Source organism: Hypomesus transpacificus, chromosome 13 (assembly GCF_021917145.1).
Source record: "Hypomesus transpacificus isolate Combined female chromosome 13, fHypTra1, whole genome shotgun sequence".
NCBI classification, from domain to species: Eukaryota; Metazoa; Chordata; class Actinopteri; order Osmeriformes; family Osmeridae; genus Hypomesus; species Hypomesus transpacificus.
Genome location: NC_061072.1, coordinates 4,576,191 through 4,598,153, shown reverse-complemented (window position 1 = coordinate 4,598,153; position 21,963 = coordinate 4,576,191). Strand labels below are relative to the sequence as shown.

Sequence of the window (21,963 nt, the reverse complement as noted above, 5' to 3'; positions counted from 1 at the left end):
AACATTCAGTTAGGAAACCAAGAGACAACACGGACAGAAAAGTAGATGGCGTTTCAACATTCATTTTTATTAGCAGTCCAGGAGGCAACGACAAACCCAAAACAAAGAAAAAGATGAAAACGTCAAAACGGAAACAGTCAAGACAGTGAGCCAATCACACACAGGCGGTAAGATGGACACACAATATGCAATAACACAGACAATTCAGAGGGAAATTATAAATGAATGGAAGAAATAGAAAAAAAGAATATATTGAAAGGAATATTATTCTGTGTGTATGTTGACTGATCCTTCTGTTCCTTAAAAGAAATTCACCAGGACCCTTGAAACACACACACACACACACAGTTCCTCAGATCTGCAGCCAAACACAAAGAGAAGTCTAAAAGTCAACACTTGGACTGTGTTTGTTTGTGAGTGCATGTACATATAAACTATGGATACCTTAGCCAAACCACAGTTGTTCAGGAAGGACTTTAAAACGTTTATTTATGTACAGGTTATGTGTTCTAGGGCCGACACAGTAAGCAACAAGGGGGAAACCCAGAGAAATGCTTCATTATCAGTACTGAGACTCCTCTTGGATCATCTCTCTCCTGTCGCTCTTCTCTCCTGACGCTCTCTGTGTTTGAAGCCTCAGTTGAAGAAGCTTCCATCACCACACACAAACGTGTGAGTGTGTGTGTGTTCCCACCAAAGTGCAGCTGACATTCACATAACCCTGAGTAAAGACCCTAACCCTGTGATGTCAGAGGTTAGAGTTCAGTCTGATTTCTGGATGCGTGGGGGTGTGTGTGTGTGTGTAAAAGGTTGCATAGACATCAGTTGGGAGTTTCTCTGATATTTCCGTTTCATCGACATGCCCCGAGTCAACAGCTCCTCAAACACACCCGTCTACCAGGTCAGCCTCAGACGCACATCGAGACCAGCTAAGCTCATTTCTTTGAAGAATATCCAAATATCTCTTTAAGAAATGGGTCCAACCTAGGTCTGAGAATGAGACCATGCTGCCACAGACCATCACATATGAGGAAACAGAACAGAACACACACAGACACGAGATGGGAAGTGAAACAGGAACCAGACAGTAAGGCCATGACTGAGAAAGGGAGAAGGAGACAAATAGAAACAGAAGTTTAGAGATGAAAAAAAACAAAAAAAAAACAGCATTTATTATTTCATTTTGTATTTGTCTTGTTTTAATCTTCCTCGAGTCTACTGGGTTTGAATCATACAAAAAGAGTCTGAGTCTCTATCACTGGGTTGCTTGCACACAACAGCCTTCAGTGCTAGTGTTACAGACAGCACACCTACTACAGTCAACATCAGCCCTCTCCCTCACTCACTCCCTCACTCCCTCACTCCCTCACTCCCTCACTCCCTCACTCCCTCACTCACTCACTCACTCACAAACACACATCACTTACACTAGGTCCTCCCAATAGCCATAAGGTGAGCCCAAGCTGTGCTTAGAGCTACACCTGGAGAAGAGTCCAGGCTTTCGACCCAATACCTCTCTGACACACACACACACACACACACGGACCCTGCCAGTCAGTCGGCTGTGTTATGTCTCTGGCCCTTGGCTGAGGGAGAGGGGGGTTTAGTTTATTAGGTAAATAAAAGATAAAGCGCTTCAGGGGGGGGGGGAGTGAAAGGTGACGGGGGTTCGGGAGGGGGGGTGAAGATCGGGGGGGGGTTCAGGGGTGAAGTCCTAGCTGAGCAGCTGGCGGATTTCCTTGTGCATGTGACACAGGAAGTCCACGTATGAAGCGCCGCCGCTTCCACTCTTGTCCTCAACCAGGAAGTGTTTGAAGATCAGCTCTGCCTTGTCCTCCTGCTTCACCACCATCAACTGGAGAGAGGGAAGGGGGCGCAGAGGGGGACAAGGGTTCATTCACAAATGAAAGGAAAAATAAATCAGGGATGGGCAAGACTATTCAAATATTCAAACAGGAATTTCAATCGAAACCTAATAATACTATTCCAATGAGAATGAGTATTCATACCGAATAGTATTCCAACGAGAACTTGTATTCAAACCTAATAGTAGTACCGTATTTTGGGGGTTTAACGCCACAGACGTGATTGAACTAATATGTTTTTGTGATGCAGCGTTTATACAAGGGCGGCGTTTTTTTAATGTGTAGCCTAAGTGAGAACAACAGTGGCTATTGCAAAGCAGTTTATTCAATAGTACATCTCTTACTATTCTTATCATTAGTACATCTCTGGTGTCTCGTAAAAGTAAAGGAAGAGTGCTGGCACCTATATTCGTTATATGTTAACACCCAGCACAGCAGAAGCCGCGCGCATATAGAGTTGGATGGATGAGTGGAAGTTTCTAAATGAGCGAATGGCCCTCGGGCAGAGCGTGTTCCCTCCGTCATCAACTGCACCCGGGTTCCTTCAAGCCCACAGGTCCATGTGTGGTAAGGATCCACGGACATTCACTCTGGTTGTTGTATGATCTGTGCCACTGCCCTCCACCATCCCCATCTCCCCTGTGTCGTCTGTATGTTACTGTCCAGGAGGATTAGTACTCTGTATTCTATGTATGAGGCAGGGAGAGCTTCCCCAAGATACATCCACTCCACCCAAGTCAAACCTATCTCTATGTCTATGGTTTCTAGAAATGGTCAAATCAATTTGCGAGTGTCTTGACTGAATTAATGTCGGCTAGCACAGTGACAAGGATGCCGATGATAGTGATGCAGAAATTGAAATTTAAAGACAGTTTTGTACCTTTGTACCGTACCTTGAAGTAGGCAAAACATTTAGGGAATTACGAAGATTTATTTTGTTGCAGGGGTGTTCAATCGAGGGTGGCATTTTTTTTTTTACTATCAGATTTTAATGCAGTGTTTAATCGTTCCAACGATAATTAGTATTCAAACACCATAATATAATATAATAATACTTCAACCAGTATTAGTAGGAGGGAGGGAGAAAGGGAGGGAGGGAGAAAGGGAGGAAGGGAGAAAGGGAGGGAGGAGGGAGAAAGGGAGGGAGAAAGGGAGGGAGAAAGGGAGGGAGGAGGGAGAAAGGGAGGGAGGAGGGGGGAAAGGGAGGGAGGGAGAAAGGGAGGGAGGGAGAAAGGGAGGGAGGAGGGAGAAAGGGAGGAGGGAGAAAGGGAGGGAGGGAGAAAGGGAGGGAGGAGGGGTGAAAGGGAGGGAGGAGGGGGGAAAGGGAGGGAGGAGGATATCTCACCTTCATATATCTGGATCTCTGAGCTCTAAAGGATTCAACAATCTCTGTAAGCCTCTGAGAGAAGGGGTTGTCCAGGATGGGCAGGCTCGTCTACAACACACACACACACGTCAGGAAATGACAGTGGGCACATGTCCCAGCAGTGTGCGAGAAGGAGAACGTGTGCTGTATCTACATTACCATGTTGGGGTCTATCTGGCTGAAGGTGGGCGTGCCAAAGATGTTGAGCAGCAGCTCTTGCTGGGCATTGGCTCCTACCCACAGGAAGAGGTGGAGCCCTGTCTCCAGGAGGTAGACGCCACCCTTCGAGAGACGCTCCTCCGAGTTCCTCACCGCCACAGGCAACGAGTCCCCTTCCAGCTTCACCTGGACACACACACACGTCGTCACCACAGTGAACATGTCAGACCCTCAACGTCATGTGACGCGTGGGCGCCAGTGTGACAGGACGGTGAGGTGTGTCTCTCCCTCACCAGGGGCAGCAGGCGGGGGTAGAAGAACAGGTGGCTCTCGGCCACGTCCATGCAGCTGAGCAGCTGGCGCAGGTAGGCGCGGTCGTCCAGGGACACGTCGCCGCCCGGCAGCAGCATGTCGCTCTTCAGCACGCAGTTCAGATACACGGGCAGCAGCTTCATACACTCTGGAAGGATCAGCTGAGACGCGCACACACTAGTCACTAACTGATGCACACCACAAACTCACACAGTCTGTATGTGTGTGTATGTGTGCATGTGTGAGTATGTGTGTGCGAGCAGCTGTGAGATGTTGGAGGTGCTAACCTGTCCTGCAGAAGAGGGGCTGGCACAGTTCTTGCGGTAGCAGGACAGGATCTGGGCACACTGGTTCACCAGGGTGTCTCTCACCGTCTTAGTGGGAGTGGTCAACACGCTGCGGTACGCTGGAAACACACACACACACACACTTGTTTCTCTATCCCATAGTGGGGACCGACCATTCAAAACTGTGTCACCACTAACCACTAACCAGTAACCCCTAACCCTTACCATTAATGTTATTCCAGCCCTACCACTCATTTGAACCCTAAGCCCCCTGAAAAATAGTTATGGGGCCCAGCCGAAGGCCCCCCCCAAGGTCAAGCTTTTCATGTTTCACTATACTTGAGGACAATTGGTTAAATTTGGGCACACAGCAGTCCCGGGTTCCGTGGCTGTTGGATGAGGCTGAGGTAAAGGCTACTGGATGAGGCTGAGGTAAAGGCTACTGGGTGAGGCTGAGGTAAAGGCTGCAAGGTGAGGCTGAGGTAAAGGCTACTGGGTAAGGCTGAGGTAAAGGCTGCAAGGTGAGGCTGAGGTAAAGGCTACTGGGTAAGGCTGAGGTAAAGGCTACTGGGTAAGGCTGAGGTAAAGGCTGCTAGGTGAGGCTGAGGTAAAGGCTACTGGGTAAGGCTGAGGTAAAGGCTGCAAGGTGAGGCTGAGGTAAAGGCTACTGGGTAAGGCTGAGGTAAAGGCTACTGGGTAAGGCTGAGGTAAAGGCTGCAAGGTGAGGCTGAGGTAAAGGCTACTGGGTAAGGCTGAGGTAAAGGCTGCAAGGTGAGGCTGAGGTAAAGGCTACTGGGTAAGGCTGAGGTAAAGGCTACTGGGTAAGGCTGAGGTAAAGGCTGCAAGGTGAGGCTGAGGTAAAGGCTACTGGGTAAGGCTGAGGTAAAGGCTACTGGGTAAGGCTGAGGTAAAGGCTGCAAGGTGAGGCTGAGGTAAAGGCTGCTAGGTGAGGCTGAGGTAAAGGCTGCAAGGTGAGGCTGAGGTAAAGGCTGCAAGGTGAGGCTGAGGTAAAGGCTACTGGGTGAGGCTGAGGTAAAGGCTGCTAGGTGAGGCTGAGGTAAAGGCTGCAAGGTGAGGCTGAGGTAAAGGCTGCTAGGTGAGGCTGAGGTAAAGGCTGCAAGGTGAGGCTGAGGTAAAGGCTGCTAGGTGAGGCTGAGGTAAAGGGCCGGTCAGGCGTACCGTATTTGGAGAAGTAGTTGATGATGGTGTCCGTCTCACAGTTGCGGTACAGGTCAGCGAGCTGGAAGCAGCAGTTCACCGCCATGTTGTGGACACGCAGGCGACGCTGACCGCTGCAGCTGGTGTACAGCACCGCACACTGTGCACACACACACACACAGAGTCAGGGGATGACAGCAATCCTGTTTCCCTGTTGATAGAGATCCGGCAGACAGGGGCACGGCCCAGACCTCCACAGACACACACCTGCATGAGGGCGCCCGTCTCCTCGCTGAGCTTATCGTCGTGGCGGAACTCCACGGTGACGGTCTTGTCACAGTCCAGGCCGGCCAGCTCCACGTCGGTCGTGTTGCTCATGTAGAACGAACCGAAGAAGTCTGTCGCTCTGATGCCTGGGTGGGGGGGGGGGGAAAGAGAGGGGTTGGAAAGACTGAATGAGTGAGTGTGTGTGTGAGTGTGTTAGGGATGGGCAGTTTACATAATTCACTATTCTAATTTCAGATATCCGGAGAGTCTATATATTATTTTTTTATAATGCTACGGTTCCGTTATGTAATTAGCCTGACATCGCGCAGTATCCTGTAAACACATGAACCACTATTTCACATTTAACGTTATTTTGGTCATCAGCTTGATTGAAATACCTCCACACCTTGATCCACTCGGAAGACTTTCCTTCAGTTTTGAGACTTGCAGCAGAACGCAGCGTCAAATATATTTTTGCTTATTTTTGGACTATTTCAAAAGTCCCAACTAGGCTATCAGAATTCATGACGCATGGAAAGCTTATTTATAGCCTATACATTTACATCCAACTACTGTCATAAAGAAGTATTTGAATACTAACTTTACGATATTTGATCAACCATGCCCATCCCTAGTGTGTTTGAGTGAGTGAGTGTAGTGTAGTTTAGTGTAGTGTGTTGGGGTGAGTGTCGAGTGAATCCTCACCTGTGCTGGTGCGAACCCTCATTACAGCATCAAAACCCATAGGCTTCTGTACATCTCTCCTCAGGTCGTTCAGGAACCGCTCGCAGTCTGCCTGAGCCTGGGGGGCAAACACACACACAGACATTGAGGAGGACTATCACCGGAAACATCAGGTGTGTACGTGCGTGTGTGTGTGTGCGTGCGCATGAGTGTGTGTGTGCTCACCTGGAAATAGGTGTATTTGTATATGGAGCCCCCTGTGGAGACGGGGACCACCCCCAGCGTGGCCACGTCCACATACTGGTTGGGGAAGAGGAAGAGGTCCACACAACATCCCTGGGCCACGCACTCCTTAGCCAGGCTGCCGTAGAAGCCCACCTGGGGCTGGAACAGAGACTGGGGGACAGACACACACAGGCTGACATCACACTGGTGGTCCAGGGTGAAGGGTGACCCTGGGGAGTCATGTGTGTGTGTGTGTGCACGTGCACGTGGGTACCTTCTCCTTGTCGGTGCCCACCAGCTTCTTGTCCTCCCGGTTCTTCAGCTTCCCAGGGGCCTCGGCGATGGGCAGGGAGGTGTGGAACACAAACAGCTTCCCAGCACAGTCTGCAGCCTGGAAACCCAGCAAACAGAGACAATCAGGGGAGAGACAGAGGATGGAGAGAAGGGAGAGGAGAGAGAGGAGGGAGAGAAGAGAGGAGGGAGAGGAGAGAGAGGAGAGAGAGAGAAGAGAGAGAAGGGAGAGGAGGGAGAGGAGAGAGAGAGAAGAAAGAGGGAAGAGGGAGAGAGGATGGAGAGAAGGGAGAGGAGGGAGAGAGAAGAGAGGAGAGAGGAGAGAGGAGAGAGGAGGGAGAGGAGGGAGAGGAGAGAGAGGAGAGAGAGAAGAGAGGGAGAGGAGGGAGAGGAGAGAGAAGAGAGAGGAGGGAGAGAAGAGAGGAGGGAGAGGAGAGAGAGAGAAGAGAGAGGAGGGAGAGACGGGGGAGGAGGGAGAGAAGAGAGAGAGAAGAGGGAGAGGAGAGAGGATGGAGAGAAGGGAGAGGAGGGAGAGGAGAGAGAGGAGAGAGGATGGAGAGAAGGGAGAGGAGGGAGAGGAGAGAGAGAAGGGAGGAGGGAGAGGAGAGAGAGAGAAGAGAGAGAAGAGAGGAGGGAGAGAAGAGAGAGAGAAGAGGGAGAGGAGAGAGAGAAGAGAGAGGAGGGAAAGGAGAGAGAGAGAAGAGGGAGAGGATGGAGAGAAGGGAGAGGAGGGAGAGAAGAGAGGAGGGAGAGGAGGGAGAGGAGAGAGAGGAGAGAGAGAAGAGAGGAGGGAGAGGAGAGAGAGAGAAGAGAGAGGAGGGAGAGAAGAGAGGAGGGAGAGGAGAGAGAGAAGAGAGGGAGAGGAGAGAGAGAGAAGAGAGAGGAGGGAGAGAAGAGAGGAGGGAGAGGAGAGAGAGAGAGAGAGAAGAGAGAGGAGGGAGAGACGGGGGAGGAGGGAGAGAAGAGAGAGAGAAGAGGGAGAGGAGAGAGGATGGAGAGAAGGGAGAGGAGAGAGAGGAGAGAGGATGGAGAGAAGGGAGAGGAGAGAGAGGAGAGAGAGAATGGAGGAGGGAGAGGAGAGAGAGAGAAGAGAGAGGAGGGAGAGAAGAGAGGAGGGAGAGAAGAGAGAGAGAAGAGGGAGAGGAGAGAGAGAAGAGAGAGGAGGGAGAGGAGAGAGAGAGAAGAGGGAGAGGATGGAGAGAAGGGAGAGGAGGGAGAGAAGAGAGGAGGGAGAGGAGGGAGAGGAGAGAGAGAAGAGAGGAGGGAGAGGAGAGAGAGAGAAGAGAGAAGAGAGGAGGGAGAGGAGGGAGAGGAGAGAGAGAGGAGGGAGAGGAGGGAGAGAAGAGAGGAGGGAGAGGAGAGAGAGAGGAGGGAGAGAGGAGGGAGAGGATGGAGAGGAGAGAGAGGAGAGAGAGAAGAGAGAGAGGAGAGAGAGAGAAGAGAGAGGAGGGAGAGAAGAGAGGAGGGAGAGGAGAGAGAGGAGGGAGAGGAGGGAGAGGAGGGAGAGAAGAGAGGAGGGAGAGGAGGGAGAGGAGAGAGAGGAGAGAGAGAAGAGAGGAGGGAGAGGAGAGAGAGAGAAGAGAGAGGAGGGAGAGAAGAGAGGAGGGAGAGGAGGGAGAGAGGAGGGAGAGGAGGGAGAGAAGAGAGGAGGGAGAGGAGGGAGAGAGGAGGGAGAGGAGGGAGAGGAGAGAGAGGAGAGAGAGAAGAGAGAGAGGAGAGAGAGAGAAGAGAGAGGAGGGAGAGAAGAGAGGAGGGAGAGGAGAGAGAGGAGGGAGAGGAGGGAGAGGAGGGAGAGAAGAGAGGAGGGAGAGGAGAGAGAGAGGAGGGACTACCTTCAGGGCCTCCAGCCCAGCCTGGATGACAGGTCCAAACACCGTCTCTGTCTCCCTTGTGTCTGCAAACATCTCTGGGATCTGCTCCAGCAAACTGCAACACACACACCGTCACACACAGACACCGTCACACACAGACACACCGTCACACACAGACACACCGTCACACACACACCGTCACACACACACCGTCACACACACACCGTCACACACACACACACACCGTCACACACAGACACCGTCACACACAGACACCGTCACACACACACACCGTCACACACACCGTCACACACACACACACACACACACCGTCACATCTGAGAAGCAGAGCCAGCTCAGCATGCCTCCCCAAACACACACCTCTCAATGACCACCCTGCTCTCGCTGACGTTGACCAGGAAGCCGTCCAGCAGAGGCAGGAACATGTCGGACACATCGGACACCACCAGCATCTGGGGCTGAGCCAGGCTGGACTTGACGTTGTAGAAGTGCAGCACCTTGTTGTAGGTAATGAAGCCCACACGCACCACCGAGTCTGTATCAGGGTTCTCCCTGAGGGGGGGGGGGGATGGACGAGAGAGGGGAAAGATGGAGGAGGAGAAAGAGAGAGAGGAAGGTGGACAGGAGGAAAACAGAGCAGAGTGTGGGTTTACTTCACTATATGATATGCCCGATCATGCCCTTATACAAGTATGTGAGGGTGAGGCTGTATTTGTAAGTAGTGTGAGCGAGTGAGTGTGTGTGAGTGTACCTGGGAAGGTAGTCCAGCAGGGTCTTGAGCTCCTGACAGACGATGTTGACCATGCCGCTCTTGACGGCGTTGTAGGACACGTCTATCAGGAAGATGTACGCTGGAGGCTGAGGGAGCTTGTTGTTCTGAAGAGCAACACACACACACACACACACTGCTGTTAACCAGGAGGGAACCCTGAGTGTTAAAGGGGAGTGGTGTGTGTGTGGGTGGAGGAAGAGGAGACACGTACTTTACAGTAGTCCACAGTGGCCAGGAACTCGTAGCTGCCCGCGGACAGCTCTGGCCGGTCGTAGCAGTCCACCCTCTTCCCTGTATGGTCCAGATGCTGAAAGTAATGAGGAGGCACTGGAGAGGGGGGGTCACATGATTAATGATCTGTTCTTGCAGTTCATATTCAAACAGGATTGTACACATACTGTGTTTTGTCTCTAAAGCGAGAACTGGGAGAAGTTCCTCAAACATGTAAGCTTTCTCTCATTTCGACGGCTTCATATTATTGCTGTGTAAGCGCAATATCGCTGGAAACAACTGAGATGCTAACACACACACACGCGCCAACGCACCATCTGTGACACAGCTGCAGAAGCCACACTGGAAGCGGCGTCCTCCCTCGATGAACTGCATGTAGGGACACATGTAGGCCTTGCAGCGGTTACAGCGGATAGGGCCTCCCTCGCCATGGTCCACGATGTATGGAGGGGTCTGGAGACAGACAGGGAGAGAGATGGAGACAGAGAGACAGACACAGAGAGAGAGCGACACAGAGAGAGAGAAGGACAGAGGGAGAGAGAGATGGAGACAGAGTGAAAAGGAGAGAGGGAGAGAGAGAGAGACAGAGAGAAAAGGAGAGAGGAGAAAGATGAGTAAGGGAAACGGCATGATTTACACTAGAGCTACAGGAGAGGAGCTTCTGAAAGCAGGACCCATGGTGAAGCCCTGACACAGGAAGTGAGGGGGCGAGGGGGCGGGGCCTCACCTCATCGGGGGGCAGGGTGGCCAGGGGCTTGATGACAGCCGCCATGGGCACCTGGGACTGCCTGGCCATATCTGCTGTGCAGGGCATGTTGTAGGCCGTGCAGCGGACGAACCGAGGGCTGGCGTTACCTGCGCGCACACACACATACACAGAGTTTGTAGGTATAATGTGTTAAGGTACGGGATTTAGACATATATTCTGCTGTTTCTGCTGCCAATTCACTTGTGTGCTAAGCTGTCGAGCTAGGTAGCGAAGGAACCTGTCGAATTCACCTTCAAAATAGAGTGCAGTAATAAATATGCCAGAACACAGAGATTCAGCTGAAAAACCCATGTTCAGATTCAAGTTGAATAGGTTGTCGTTTAAAATGTTCCCAGTGAGTAAAAACCAAGGTTAATAACGCATGTGGATTTAACTCTTGAGTTTGTGGACAAGCTTGGCCTGGACTCAGATGACAGTGAAGACAAGGATTACTACAACTGGAGTTTGTTATTTAAGAGTTATTTTTGACATAGGTTTATTTGATAAGTATTTTAATTTAAAACCAATGCATATATCAGACAGTTAATCAACAACAATTTTCACCTTAGAATCTAATTTATCTATGTTGAATACATAAACCAATATTGTGGCATGAATAAATGAGGTCTAATGATTCTTAAAGGCAGGGCAAGTCATGTTGTTGAGAAGTACTTTTTGTCAAATTTGCTGAAATAAACTTCACATTCTGGAAACAACCAAAACCCCCAAAATATCCAAATCTCAAAAAAACAAAAAGGTTTTACAGTCAAATGAAATCAACCCGATATCTGTGGGCAACCAAGCCTGTAATAAACACGACCTCATTAAGGTCAGAGCAGCACCAATGACTGGAGGGCATACGGACCCAATACAATGATTGCTACTAGTCTGTCTGCCTCCCTGCAGTAGTCAGGGATGGGTTCAGTTCATGTGTTTTACTGGATCTTTTGGTTTGAATCCTTTCAACTCAAGCTAAACTTGGTAGATTACCAACATTTGCCTATCCTGCCTTTAAGGACAAAAGTTCTGATCAGTCAGGAATAGGGGTGATTTTAAATATTAAAGGTCAAATGACATGAAAACTTCACTTTATGAGGTTATTTAACATTAATATGAGTTCCCCTAGCCTGCCTTTGGTCAACCAGTGGCTAGAATTTTCGATAGATTAGATAGACCAAGCCCTGGGTGTTCTTCTCCGCCTTTGAAAAAACAAAGGCTCAATTGACCGTTCCCGAAACGCCTCCCTAGAACGGCCCTCGTCCAATCGTACTGTAGCAACCGCTACTAAGAGAAGAAGGTCCGTCAAGCTTTGACTCAGAAGCAACATGGTTAAACGGTGTGCCTATGGGACGTGTCGATCTGACACTAGATATCCCAAAAGTTTAGAGGGAGGTGTGGTATTTTTTCCATTTGCAAAGCCAAAGACTCAAGAGGGAAGGTGCCGGCAGTGGATAAAACAGTGTGGGAGACCCCACTCCCAACTTAATTCAGAGAACATCACCAAACACACATAGAATATGTCTGCTCCAAGGAAGCTAACGTTAAGCTGCTAGCGAACAATATCTAAGATGTTAGTTGAGAGAACATACCCAAACAGGTATGGTTCATGTAAACTAGTATTATTACCACAACTAGTGCATAACTAGTCACTCCAACAAATGTGTTACTGTTCAAATCAAAATGTTAATGTTAATGTCTGTAAAATTGCAAGCCGAGTTAGCCAGTGAACGTCAGCAAGTTGCCAGGAGCTTAAAATACTGAATCAACGTTGAACAAAACGTCCCAACAAGCCATTATAAACTTATTTTATTGTAATCTTCGTCAAATTTTGTGAGTGGGTGACCTATTCGTGAGTATCCCAACCCTGGGCTTGCTGTTCAAGTGCCTGGCCAGACAAGGCTACTTGAGACCTGTATGCTTTGGCTTCGATTTTAGTTGTTTCCCCTTTGTTGCTAATTTTAATATTTTGAATATATCCCGCCACTGCATATCGCAGTCCCTTCTGCCTGGATCTGGAAGATATCGCGGAGGTATTACTCTAAAAATCCTCACTCCCACTGACAGCTATAGCACTTATCCCCGTACTAGCGATGGCTTTTGGGTTGACAGTTCCGGGAATTGTGTCGGACGTAGCAACAGTAACTAAGGGGGCGAGGCCCAGGGGAACGGTCAATTGCTCTGTTTGAAAATCTCCTCCTTGTGACGTCACAAGGAGCCAGGCTACCGCCCTTCTCTCTGCTTTGCCTGCCCAGATAATCTGGCCCGCCCATGAAAAACTGAGCTACGATCGTGCAAAGGCAAGTGCAATATGTTTTTTTCCTGGAAAGACATCATGGCTAGCAAACGAACGAAGCATAACAGTTGCTCAGTGTTTGGATTTACAAATCAAAACAAATGTTAGTTTTTTTTTGTTCCTTCATCCAAGCCTCTGCACCAGTATCTTAATTTTATTTTCGCTGGAAATGCGCCGACACAACTTCCCAAAGTTTTGTATGTCTGCGCCAAACATTTCAGCAACTACTGTTTCCTCAACTTGAGCCAATACAAAGCTGGCCTTGCTGATATTACATTGTGGATCATTACTAACACTGTCCTTGGTCAAGCTACAAACCTTGGACAAGTAAGCTAACTAACGCTATATCATTTTGTTGCTTTACTGTGTATGGTTACCTAGCTTGCTACCCTTAGAATGTGGCTGTAACATTAGCTCTGCAGCTAACAGCTGAGTTACTGTCGCTAATGTAAAGGTAGATGGCATCAAGTGTGTGTGAATACAAACGCTGTAACGCCAGTGTTGTACACTTCTTTGTTATTTGGATAACCGTTCTGCTGTTGGTGTTGTTGCGCGCGATATCCGCCTTTCTCTTCATTGAAATGACTATGAGTGTGCACCTTTGCAAACCAGGGTGATCAGATGAGAATGGCTAAATTCGAGGCATCTTACAGCAACGGGGCTACGAGCCATTGCGATACATCCGTTGTAAACATTAGAGCATGTTGCCGCCCCTCTCCTCCTCATTAGCATTTAAAGCTAAAGACACAGAAACAGCACGTTTTGAGGAAAGCTCATTGTGGGACTGCTCGTAGTGGCTGTAACTATGCACCAAGGCTGAATTTCGGGAAAGATACTTCAGATACAGTAATAGGGAACCACTAAGGCCTATATAAAAGCATCCAAAAACAGCATATCATGTGACCTTTAAAAACGATATCCAGCTGTGTGGGCTAAAACATACAAGAAGCCCAATTCTTGCTTACAAGAATTCACTACATGTTTACAATCGGGTAGGCAAGCTAAAATCCACAATAATTAAGATCGGTGTATTTGATGGAAAATGTGGCTTTAGAACGTGGAAGTTACCAAAATTGGGCTTTTATGGCCAAAATGTTGAGAACTGTCCAACAACAAGACTGTACCTTGATCTTTGACCTGGAAGTTGGTGGTGACCAGGGGCGGGGCTTGACCCCTGACTCCTGTGGTGAAGGGTTCGCTGGTCTTGGCCTTGTCGTCCTCAATCACCTGGATCTGAAACAGACCAGGAAGACAGGGGCCGTGATGACAACAGATCTCCACACACACACACACACACACGCAAAAACGCATGCAAACCGACATCCACCTCTCTCTGGATCAGTATACACCCATGCAGGGAAACCCCTCTCTCACACCAACACACACTGCTGTGCAGAGACGGACGTCTGTGTGGTACAACTTGTGGTACTACAGACAGGAGCGCTGACACTCCAACCAGAGCTGCAGGCACCCTGAGGGGGCTCTGCTCTGGAGGCAGGAGTGTGTGTGTGTGTGTGTGTGTGTGTGTGTGTGGGAGGAGGGGGGCAAAGGAAGACCAAGATGACAGTCCTGTGAGCATAAAAACAATACACCTGGAGAGCTAGGAGGATAGCAGCTGAATCTCAGAGTGAGGGGAAACACATGTTAGACACAGCAGGCTCTCATGCAGAGGGGATGGGGGGGAGGGGGGGTGAGCACACCAATGACCAAACACAGAAGACAATCGGGGGGTGTTTCTCTAGTTCGGTGCGTTTCCCCCAGTAAGTCTCGGAGGGAGAAGTGTCCACGAGACACTGATGTGCTCACGAAAGGGGGGGGGGTATTCAGGGGGCTCCAGTCACAATTCAATCACACCTGACTGGAACAGGTTCTTGCAGAAAATGAAGAATGTCAAAGCAGTTGCTGGACTGAAACATTCTGAATACCTGCGGTAGGCGGGGCAGGGGGTAGACGCTGGGTGTAGTGGGGGGGGGGGGGGTAACGGGTGAGAGCGGCGGGTGGGGAGGGGGTGGAGGGTGGGCATAGTAAAGGGTCACAGGGGTGAGAGGGGAGAGTGGGGAGGGTGGAAGGTTCACAGGGATGAGAGGGGAGGGTGGGGAGGGGTCACAGAGATGAGAGGAGGTGGAGGGTGGGCGTAGTGGAGAGGTCATAGGGATTAGAGAGGAGGGTGGGCGTAGTGGAGGGGTCATAGAGGTTAGAGGGGAGGGTGGAGGGTGGGCGTAGTGGAGGGTGACAGGTGGAGGGGTGAGAACGGCGGGTGGAGGGTGGGGGCAGCGTGAGGCAGACACTCAGGAGACTTACTGGGCTGGGGATAGCATCTGGGTCTATTCTATGTCTTGATTTCTGCACAGCCGGCAGGTCAGATGCTTGCTTTACATTTCAAAACAAGATTTGTTCAGAAAAATAAACATTGAAAGAAAGAGAGGACAGATTTAGCAGAGTGCGAAAGGAACTGAGATATTGACTGTGTTCTCCTTGATTTTAGTCCACACAAAAAAATGGCAGATTGATTATTGATTAGTGCTCAATTCTGTAAGATTCAAAAAAGTCAAAAAAATAAAAGGCACATAGCTTGTGTTGAATGCACATGCTCTACAGCCTTGTCGGCCGTCGTTTAAGAGAGAGATCATTACAGTTAGACTGCCATGCATGCGCACACACACACAAACACACACACACAGCTAATAACATCACCATTCACCAAGACAAGGGGTATTTACGTCTAGTCTGAAGCAACAACAAAAAAGGTGATGTTTTGTGTGTAGAGAGTGTGTGTGTGTGTATGTCTGTGGAGGGTGTGTATGTGTGTGTGTGGGTGTGTGTGTGAGTGTATGTGTGTGTGTTACCGGGCTGGGGATGGAGTCAGGGTCTAGTCTCTTCTGTGAGGGGGCAGCAGGAGCCGGAGCAGGGGCCGGGCCCCCGTAGCTGGGCTGTCCAGGGTACTGGCCTGCATATCCAGGCTGGGGGCCCCTCACCTGGCCAAACGCACCTGGGGGGACACAACCACACCATCACACATATCATCACACACACACATCACCCAACACACCAGACACAACGCCTTGCTCAGGACACGACAGCTAACAAGGCCGGTCTGTAATATCCTAGTGTTGCTGAAAGGTGCGTCTGGGGTGTGTTTACCGTTCTGTTGGGGCGGGTACCCTCCCTGCATTCCAGACTGTGGCGGGGGCTGCTGCATGGCCCCTGGGGGGCCGGGCGGCAGGTGGTTGGCCTGGGCCATGGAGGTGGGAGGTAGCTGGCTTTGAGGAGGGGGTCCAGACTGGAAAGGTGGCTGGGATGGAGGTCCCGGGGGCGGCATGGGGCCCGGGTACTGGGCTGGGGGGGCTGTGCTGGGGGGTGCCGTGGGAGGGAAGGAGCTGGCCTGTGAGGAGGGGGGTGGGGGGAAAGAGGTCTGGGCAGTCGGAGGGGGTGGGCCAGTGTAGGTGGACTGGGGGACGGGAGGGGGGCCAGAGGGGAAGGACTGCTGCTGTCCTGGGGCCTGGCTGGGGGGGCCGGCAGAGGAGAAGGAGGGGGGGAAGGTCTGCTGGGGGGGAGGGGGGCCTCCGTAGTAAGGCTGGGGGCCGCCGGCCTCACTGTGAGGGGGGGGCTGGGGCGGGTCTGCCGACACAGGGGGCGGGCCTTGGGTGTAGGAGGGAGGAGCTGCAACTGAATAGGCCGCACTGATTGGAGGCTGGGAGGTGAGAGGCGGAGCTAGAAAGAGAAGAAATATATGAGCTGCTACTAGGGATGTCAACGGTTAACCACCGACAATATTTTTGACCGGTTAAGCATGTCGGTCTACAGGTGACTTTGCATTCGGTACACACCCCACTAACTGTGGCTCACTAGCTAGCACTCTGGGGTCAAAAACAACCCTTGTGTCGGACCCTTTCCTCCAGAGACACAGCAAAGTCAAATGTAAACAGTGTGACACTTCTCTTAACTTTAGTAGCAGTACTAGCTCTACACTGTACCACATTAAGAACAGGTTAGTACTAGCTCTACACTGTACCACATTAAGAACAGGTTAGTACTAGCTCTACACTGTACCACATTAAGAACAGGTTAGTACTAGCTCTACACTGTATCACATTAACAACAGGTTAGTACTAGCTCTACACTGTATCACATTAAGAACAGGTTAGTACTATCTCTACGCTGTACCACATTAAGAACAGGTTAGTACTAGCTCTATGCTGTACCACATTAAGAGCAGGTTAGTACTATCTCTACGCTGTACCACATTAAACTGACATGTCAGAGGATGACTCTCAGACAACTTAAGACCCCGTCGCTGCTGGGGGAGAAAGGGCTCAAATGTGGTGTCCCCAATAACTGAGACCTATATGCTGCCAGTCAGTGTGGTAGAGGATTGAGAGAACTGGTTTGACTTCACTGAGGAGAAGGATGAGCTAAAGGTCAAGCCAGCTAAGGCCAGAAAAGCTAAACACGTGCTAGCTAGCAAAATGCGTCAATAAACGTCAGCAAAGGTTACAGACATTTGCAACCGAAAACATTTACATATCTGCACCTCTAAATGGCCAGACCTTCTAAAATGTGGTGCCAATGAGCGCCAGACGAACAGTACCACCTTATATTTCACGTAATTTTGCATTTTGTCTTAAAGGTCCCATGACATGAAAATGTCACTTTGGGTTATTTAACATTAATATGAGTTCCCCTAGCCTCCCTTTGGTCCCCCAGTGGCTGAAACATTTTATAGGTGTAAACCAAGCCCTGGGTATTCTTCTCCGCCTTTGAGAAAATGAAAACTCAAATGCTCCGATTTGAAAATGTTCCTCTTATGTCGTCATAAGGGGAAAGGTTACCTCCCCTTTATCTGCTTTGCAGAGAATCTGGCCCGCCCATGAGAAACTGAGCTACGACCGTGAGAGTGCGATATCGTTTTTTCCTCGAGAGACATCATGGCTTGCAAATGACGAAGCATGGCAGTTAGCCCAGCCTCTCTCCTCCTCATGGCATTTAAAGCTACAGACACAGAAACAGTACGTCCTGAGGAAAGCTCATTGTGGGACTGCTCGTAGTGGCTGTATTTCTGCACCAAGGCTGAATTTCAGATACAGTATTAGGGGACCACTAAGGACTGTATAAAATGACGGTGCCAAATGACGTTGTGTCCTTGGGGCAAGACACTTACTCTACTTGCCTCGTGGGGAATGTCCCTGTACTTACTGTAAGTCGCTCTGGATAAGAGCGTCTGCTAAATGACTAAATGTAAATGTATAAAAGCATCCAAATAGTCATGTCATGGGACCTTTAAAAAAAGAATTGGTTGGCTAACAATTAATGGCATAGCACAATGAACATGACATCCCTAAATGCTACCCTGCAGGAATGTTGCCATCATTTATTCTATAGTTAATTACTCCTTTATATAAATAAATCTATATACATATATATGTATCTATTTGTACTCAATCTCTTTTTTATTAGTTATACAAGTCTCTCACCATATCCAGGCCCAGCAGGTGTGGGGGGGGGCCCTGGCCCAATCTGCATCCCGGTCATCTGATTGGTGACTTGCTGCATGCTGGGCGGGACTGCATACTGCTGGGGGTAGGAGGGGTGTGGCCCAGACAGGTTCATAGCCCCCGGTGTGTAGGGCTGAGAAACAGCAGGCCTGCAGACAAAAAGAGCCTGTCATATGGAGCCCACACACAAACACACAACAACAAAAAACACACACAATGGAGTATGTGGCCACCTTTGCATGGGCTGGGCCACAGGAGGTGGGCCATTCTGGATGTCCCCCTGACTGTACTGGGAGTAGCCCTGGGAGGAGGACACGGCTGGGGGGGCAGAGGTAGGTGGGGCCCTGGCAGGACCTAGGAGAGGACAGAGCAAGAAAGACAGAACAACTGTTAGACATAAAGCTACATTTGTCAACAATGTTTATAGGCAAAGTGGTTCAAAAGAGCCAAGCTTAATCTGGTCCCGGTGTTCTGACAGAGCCACAGAGGGGTGACTGGGAGAGAATGAAGCAGAGAGTGTGTGCGAGAGAGAGAGTGAGAGAGAGAAAGTGAGAGCGAGAGAGAGCGAGAGAGAGCGAGATGTTACCTAGGTCAACAGGAGAGGACAGGTCAGAGACTGGGTTTGCAGCCACAGCCTTAGAGGGGAAGCTTGCATAAGGGGAGTAACCTGAAATACAAGAAACAGCAGCACACACAGGAAGATGAAGAGCTAAAGCCAGGTTTGAAAAAAAGGGAGTGGAGAGGATAGCAGTGTGTAAGTATAAGAACCCCGCCCCTTCACACCCCCCACACACACAGAATAGCAGAGAGAGGCCACTAGACTCCCATTGGACATGTGAGCCATGTGGATCTTCGCAAGACAAGCGCACACAACAACAGCACGCACACACACACACAAAAACAGCACACACACACACTCAATGTTCACCTTGGGGTGGAGCTCCATGCTGGTAGGCTGATGCAGGGCCGTTGTAGGGGGCGTAGGGTGCGGGGTAGCCCCCTCCCAGGGGGGCGTAGCTGGGCTGGCCATAGCCAGGCTGAGGCTGGCCGTACGGAGATGCCATGGGAGTCTGCTGGTTCACATTCATCCTCAGTTCATCCCTGGACCTGACGGGGGGGGGCACATCACCAACAGCAGGTGTGACAACACTGCAGTCCAGGGGCAGCCCTAAACCCACTGACTATCACATACAAACGGGTCACACAGAAGAGGCAGGTGTAGTAATGAGAGCCAGTTCCAGTCCCCTGAACACACACACACACAAAGCACTTCTCAGTTACGCAACTGCAGGAATGCTGTCAAAACAGGCACAAAACACAAAGCATTTCAAGATCCTGAGCAGGAAAAGACTACTAGTCTAATCTGGCTATGTGCCGTGGCATCGCTTACTCAGCATGGGGAGTTTTCAGCTGCAGTGTGTATGCTATGCAGATTAAGCAAACGTGATATACATACGTCTGGATATTGCTGAGCAACACAGGCTCGCTCACCTCGGCTGTGATTCTCTGCTCCTACAGGGCCAAACACTGGAAAGATCCACACCTAGGCTAGGCCTGCTACCAGGTTAACCCCACGGGATGTAGGAAGTTCCAAGTTCTTTGTTTCTTTTATGTTTGTTGAGACCACACCTTCACACCTCACCCTTCAATCTGCCCCTTATTCAGAACGTCTTACACTAGTCAGACGCTTATTATATTGTTTAGTGCGAGGCATCTTTTTGGAATAAAATACAAATAAATAAAATAACAGTAGACTTCTCAAAGTGCAGAAGTACATCAATATAAGTATCCAACATACTCTAGTGTGCTCTGTAGACGTTATCAAAACTTTCCCGAGCAAAACATGAATCTAACCTTGAAGTTTGGGATCACATTCACAAAACACAACTATAGGCTATACTACCTCAAACTGAACGCTGTTACTCATTTAATTCAGACACATACGTTCTCTTTAAAAATATAAATATTTCATTTCACATTAAAAGGCGAGGTACAAGACAGAAATACTCATGGCCTGTCACTGAATTGATCATGAGCTATAGCTTAGCACTGTACTGGTTACCAGTTGTATCATGATGACATGTGAGGTCGCCAAACACAGTCCTTTTAATTATTTAGCGTCCCAGGTGCTACAGTTAGAAACACAATATCGTGGAACCGTGAAGCTATTTAACGTTACAGACCCGGTAATGATCCACATCATCTGGCGTGGATACTACTAAACTACAGCAAGCTAGCGTGTATTATACAGTGCTTGTGGAGATGGGGAAAAAACATGATTGGGATTATGGCTTGCTAAACTAGGTAGCAACACTATTAGTAGCAAACACAAAGTTGTTCAGCTAGCTCAAGCTAAGTGACGTTAGTTGACTAAGGCTGGGTAGAAGATAACACAGCTTTCACAATTGAATTTACTTGGCCACCTAGCTTACTGCCTCCCTAATAAATATAACATTACACGTGAATTTTCACAACGATGTCAAGTTACAGACTGGTTACTATAGTGCTAGGGCGCAGCTAGAATGACTTTGATCGGCTAACTGAGACCACTACCAGTACCAACACAATACTGGCTTGCTGTTAGTTTTGGTAGTGCTAGCAGCGTTAGCTACAGCAGTAGCTATAGTAAACTTATAACAGCTAATCACCTAAGCCTGTGGTCTATAGGCTTTATGTTCTGTCCTGTTAAGTGTTTTCTACTTTGTAGCTAGCTGCGGTGAGTAGCCTATGCGAACATCACACGCATCCTGGTATGAAGTGAGCTATTGGGCCTACCAGCCGATTGAGACATGTCAAAAGAATCAGACAGGGATCAACAGCAGCTGAATCAGCTGTCAATAGCTGCACAGTACATAGCAGTAGCTAGCTAGCAGTAGCTAGCGTTCTAGTTAGCGAGGCTAGTTTATCGGCGAACGTTAGCTTGCTAGAGCTAGCACTTTTAGTGTTAGCATTATCAGCTGGCTAGAACGAAGTATTTTCTTTTAACAAGAGATGCAACTCTAGACCTCGGCACGACCCCACACGTACCTCCAATAGCGTAAATGTCACGATTGTGCCCTGTTCAGAGCCGGTTCCGAATTCTGGTAGGCTTCAAACTATAAACGGAGATTTCACCGACGATGTCCCGTGGTGTATCGCTAATCCCTTTCTCGGTTTCTTTCCTGGCTGCAGCGGACGTCAAGCGGACATTTACCGGAACTACCGTAGCGGTGTGCCACGTCCACATCCGGACCCTGCGTCGGAGCGAAACGTCAAAGGATGGAGCAAGAGTCTCATTAGAAATAAGTATATATTTCTGTATTTGTGACCTGATTGTTCATTAATAAAAAATAAAAAAAGTTAACAAGTATATAAGTTCAAGTAAAAAATAAAAGGTTGTACCTCTATATCCCTGATTCTTGAAAACAATGACCATGGTTCAACTTACAGTATCATTTTCTTTTAGAATACATTGGATCAACCCCAGAATATAAACTTGCCCCTACTTAATGTTACTTTATCGATAGCATTACTGTCACAGCAGCACTGTTTTGCACTATACACCTACAATATACATCTTATCTACACTGTACATAACTTATTGTATTGTCTGTACATATTGTATGTAATTGTAAATATGAGAGCTTTGAGAGATACCTGAATTTCCCCCACTATCTATCTATCCATCTATCTATCTATATATCTATTAGCTCCTGCCAGCTTGTCCAAACAGGATGATTTTAAAATGAGTTAATTTCATATATCCCTGTGGGACTGTGATGTGGTGCTGTGATGTGTGTGATGTGTAGCTACACTGATTCCATCAGACTAGATGAACAGATGGATTTTTGTCTACACACAGGGGTGGGTTTAGTGATTTGGGGGCCCAGGCGAAGTCAGATATGGGGCCCCCTTCACTCCAGTCTGCATTCTGTATATTATATTCTAATTATTTTGTCTCAGTTTTTCATGTGAATCGAGTAATGTTATTTGTAAACCTGC

At 49.1% G+C, this 21,963-nt stretch overlaps 1 protein-coding gene across 5 annotated transcripts; it reads right to left on the bottom strand.

The window, feature by feature from the left end:
- Positions 1 to 46: 46 nt before the first annotated feature.
- Positions 47 to 21,185, bottom strand: sec24c (SEC24 homolog C, COPII coat complex component). 5 transcript variants are annotated; one of them, XM_047031872.1, is made up of 25 exons: positions 21,010 to 21,185; positions 18,911 to 19,089; positions 18,569 to 18,649; positions 18,216 to 18,336; positions 17,962 to 18,131; positions 15,632 to 16,201; positions 15,337 to 15,479; positions 14,792 to 14,860; positions 13,615 to 13,723; positions 10,177 to 10,304; positions 9,764 to 9,902; positions 9,430 to 9,545; positions 9,198 to 9,322; positions 8,807 to 8,998; positions 8,447 to 8,540; positions 6,598 to 6,714; positions 6,324 to 6,494; positions 6,120 to 6,216; positions 5,415 to 5,560; positions 5,169 to 5,307; positions 3,990 to 4,108; positions 3,684 to 3,863; positions 3,391 to 3,576; positions 3,211 to 3,300; positions 47 to 1,855 (listed from the first exon to the last, which is right to left on the bottom strand). In XM_047031872.1, the coding sequence occupies exons 2-25, from the start codon at positions 19,068 to 19,070 to the stop codon at positions 1,715 to 1,717; spliced, it is 3,603 nt and encodes a 1,200-aa protein (XP_046887828.1). In that variant the 5' UTR covers positions 19,071 to 19,089; positions 21,010 to 21,185; the 3' UTR covers positions 47 to 1,714. The 5 variants fall into 5 exon arrangements, with proteins under 5 accessions (XP_046887828.1, XP_046887829.1, XP_046887830.1 ...); XM_047031873.1 differs by lacking the exon at positions 21,010 to 21,185 and adding an exon at positions 19,474 to 19,590; XM_047031874.1 differs by lacking the exon at positions 14,792 to 14,860.
- Between the last annotated feature and the right edge of the window lie 778 nt (positions 21,186 to 21,963).

Bases quoted from the DNA above. Each gene is read 5' to 3' on its own strand.
- sec24c (XM_047031872.1), bottom strand. From the start codon at position 19,070: ATGAATGTGAACCAGCAGACTCCCATGGCATCTCCGTACGGCCAGCCT. The intron at 18,650-18,910 runs GTGAACATTGAG...CTTGTATTTCAG, and splicing joins GCATGGAGCTCCACCCCAAG to GTTACTCCCCTTATGCAAGC. The intron at 8,999-9,197 runs GTACACTCACAC...CCCCCCCCTCAG, and splicing joins CTGCTGGACTACCTTCCCAG to GGAGAACCCTGATACAGACT.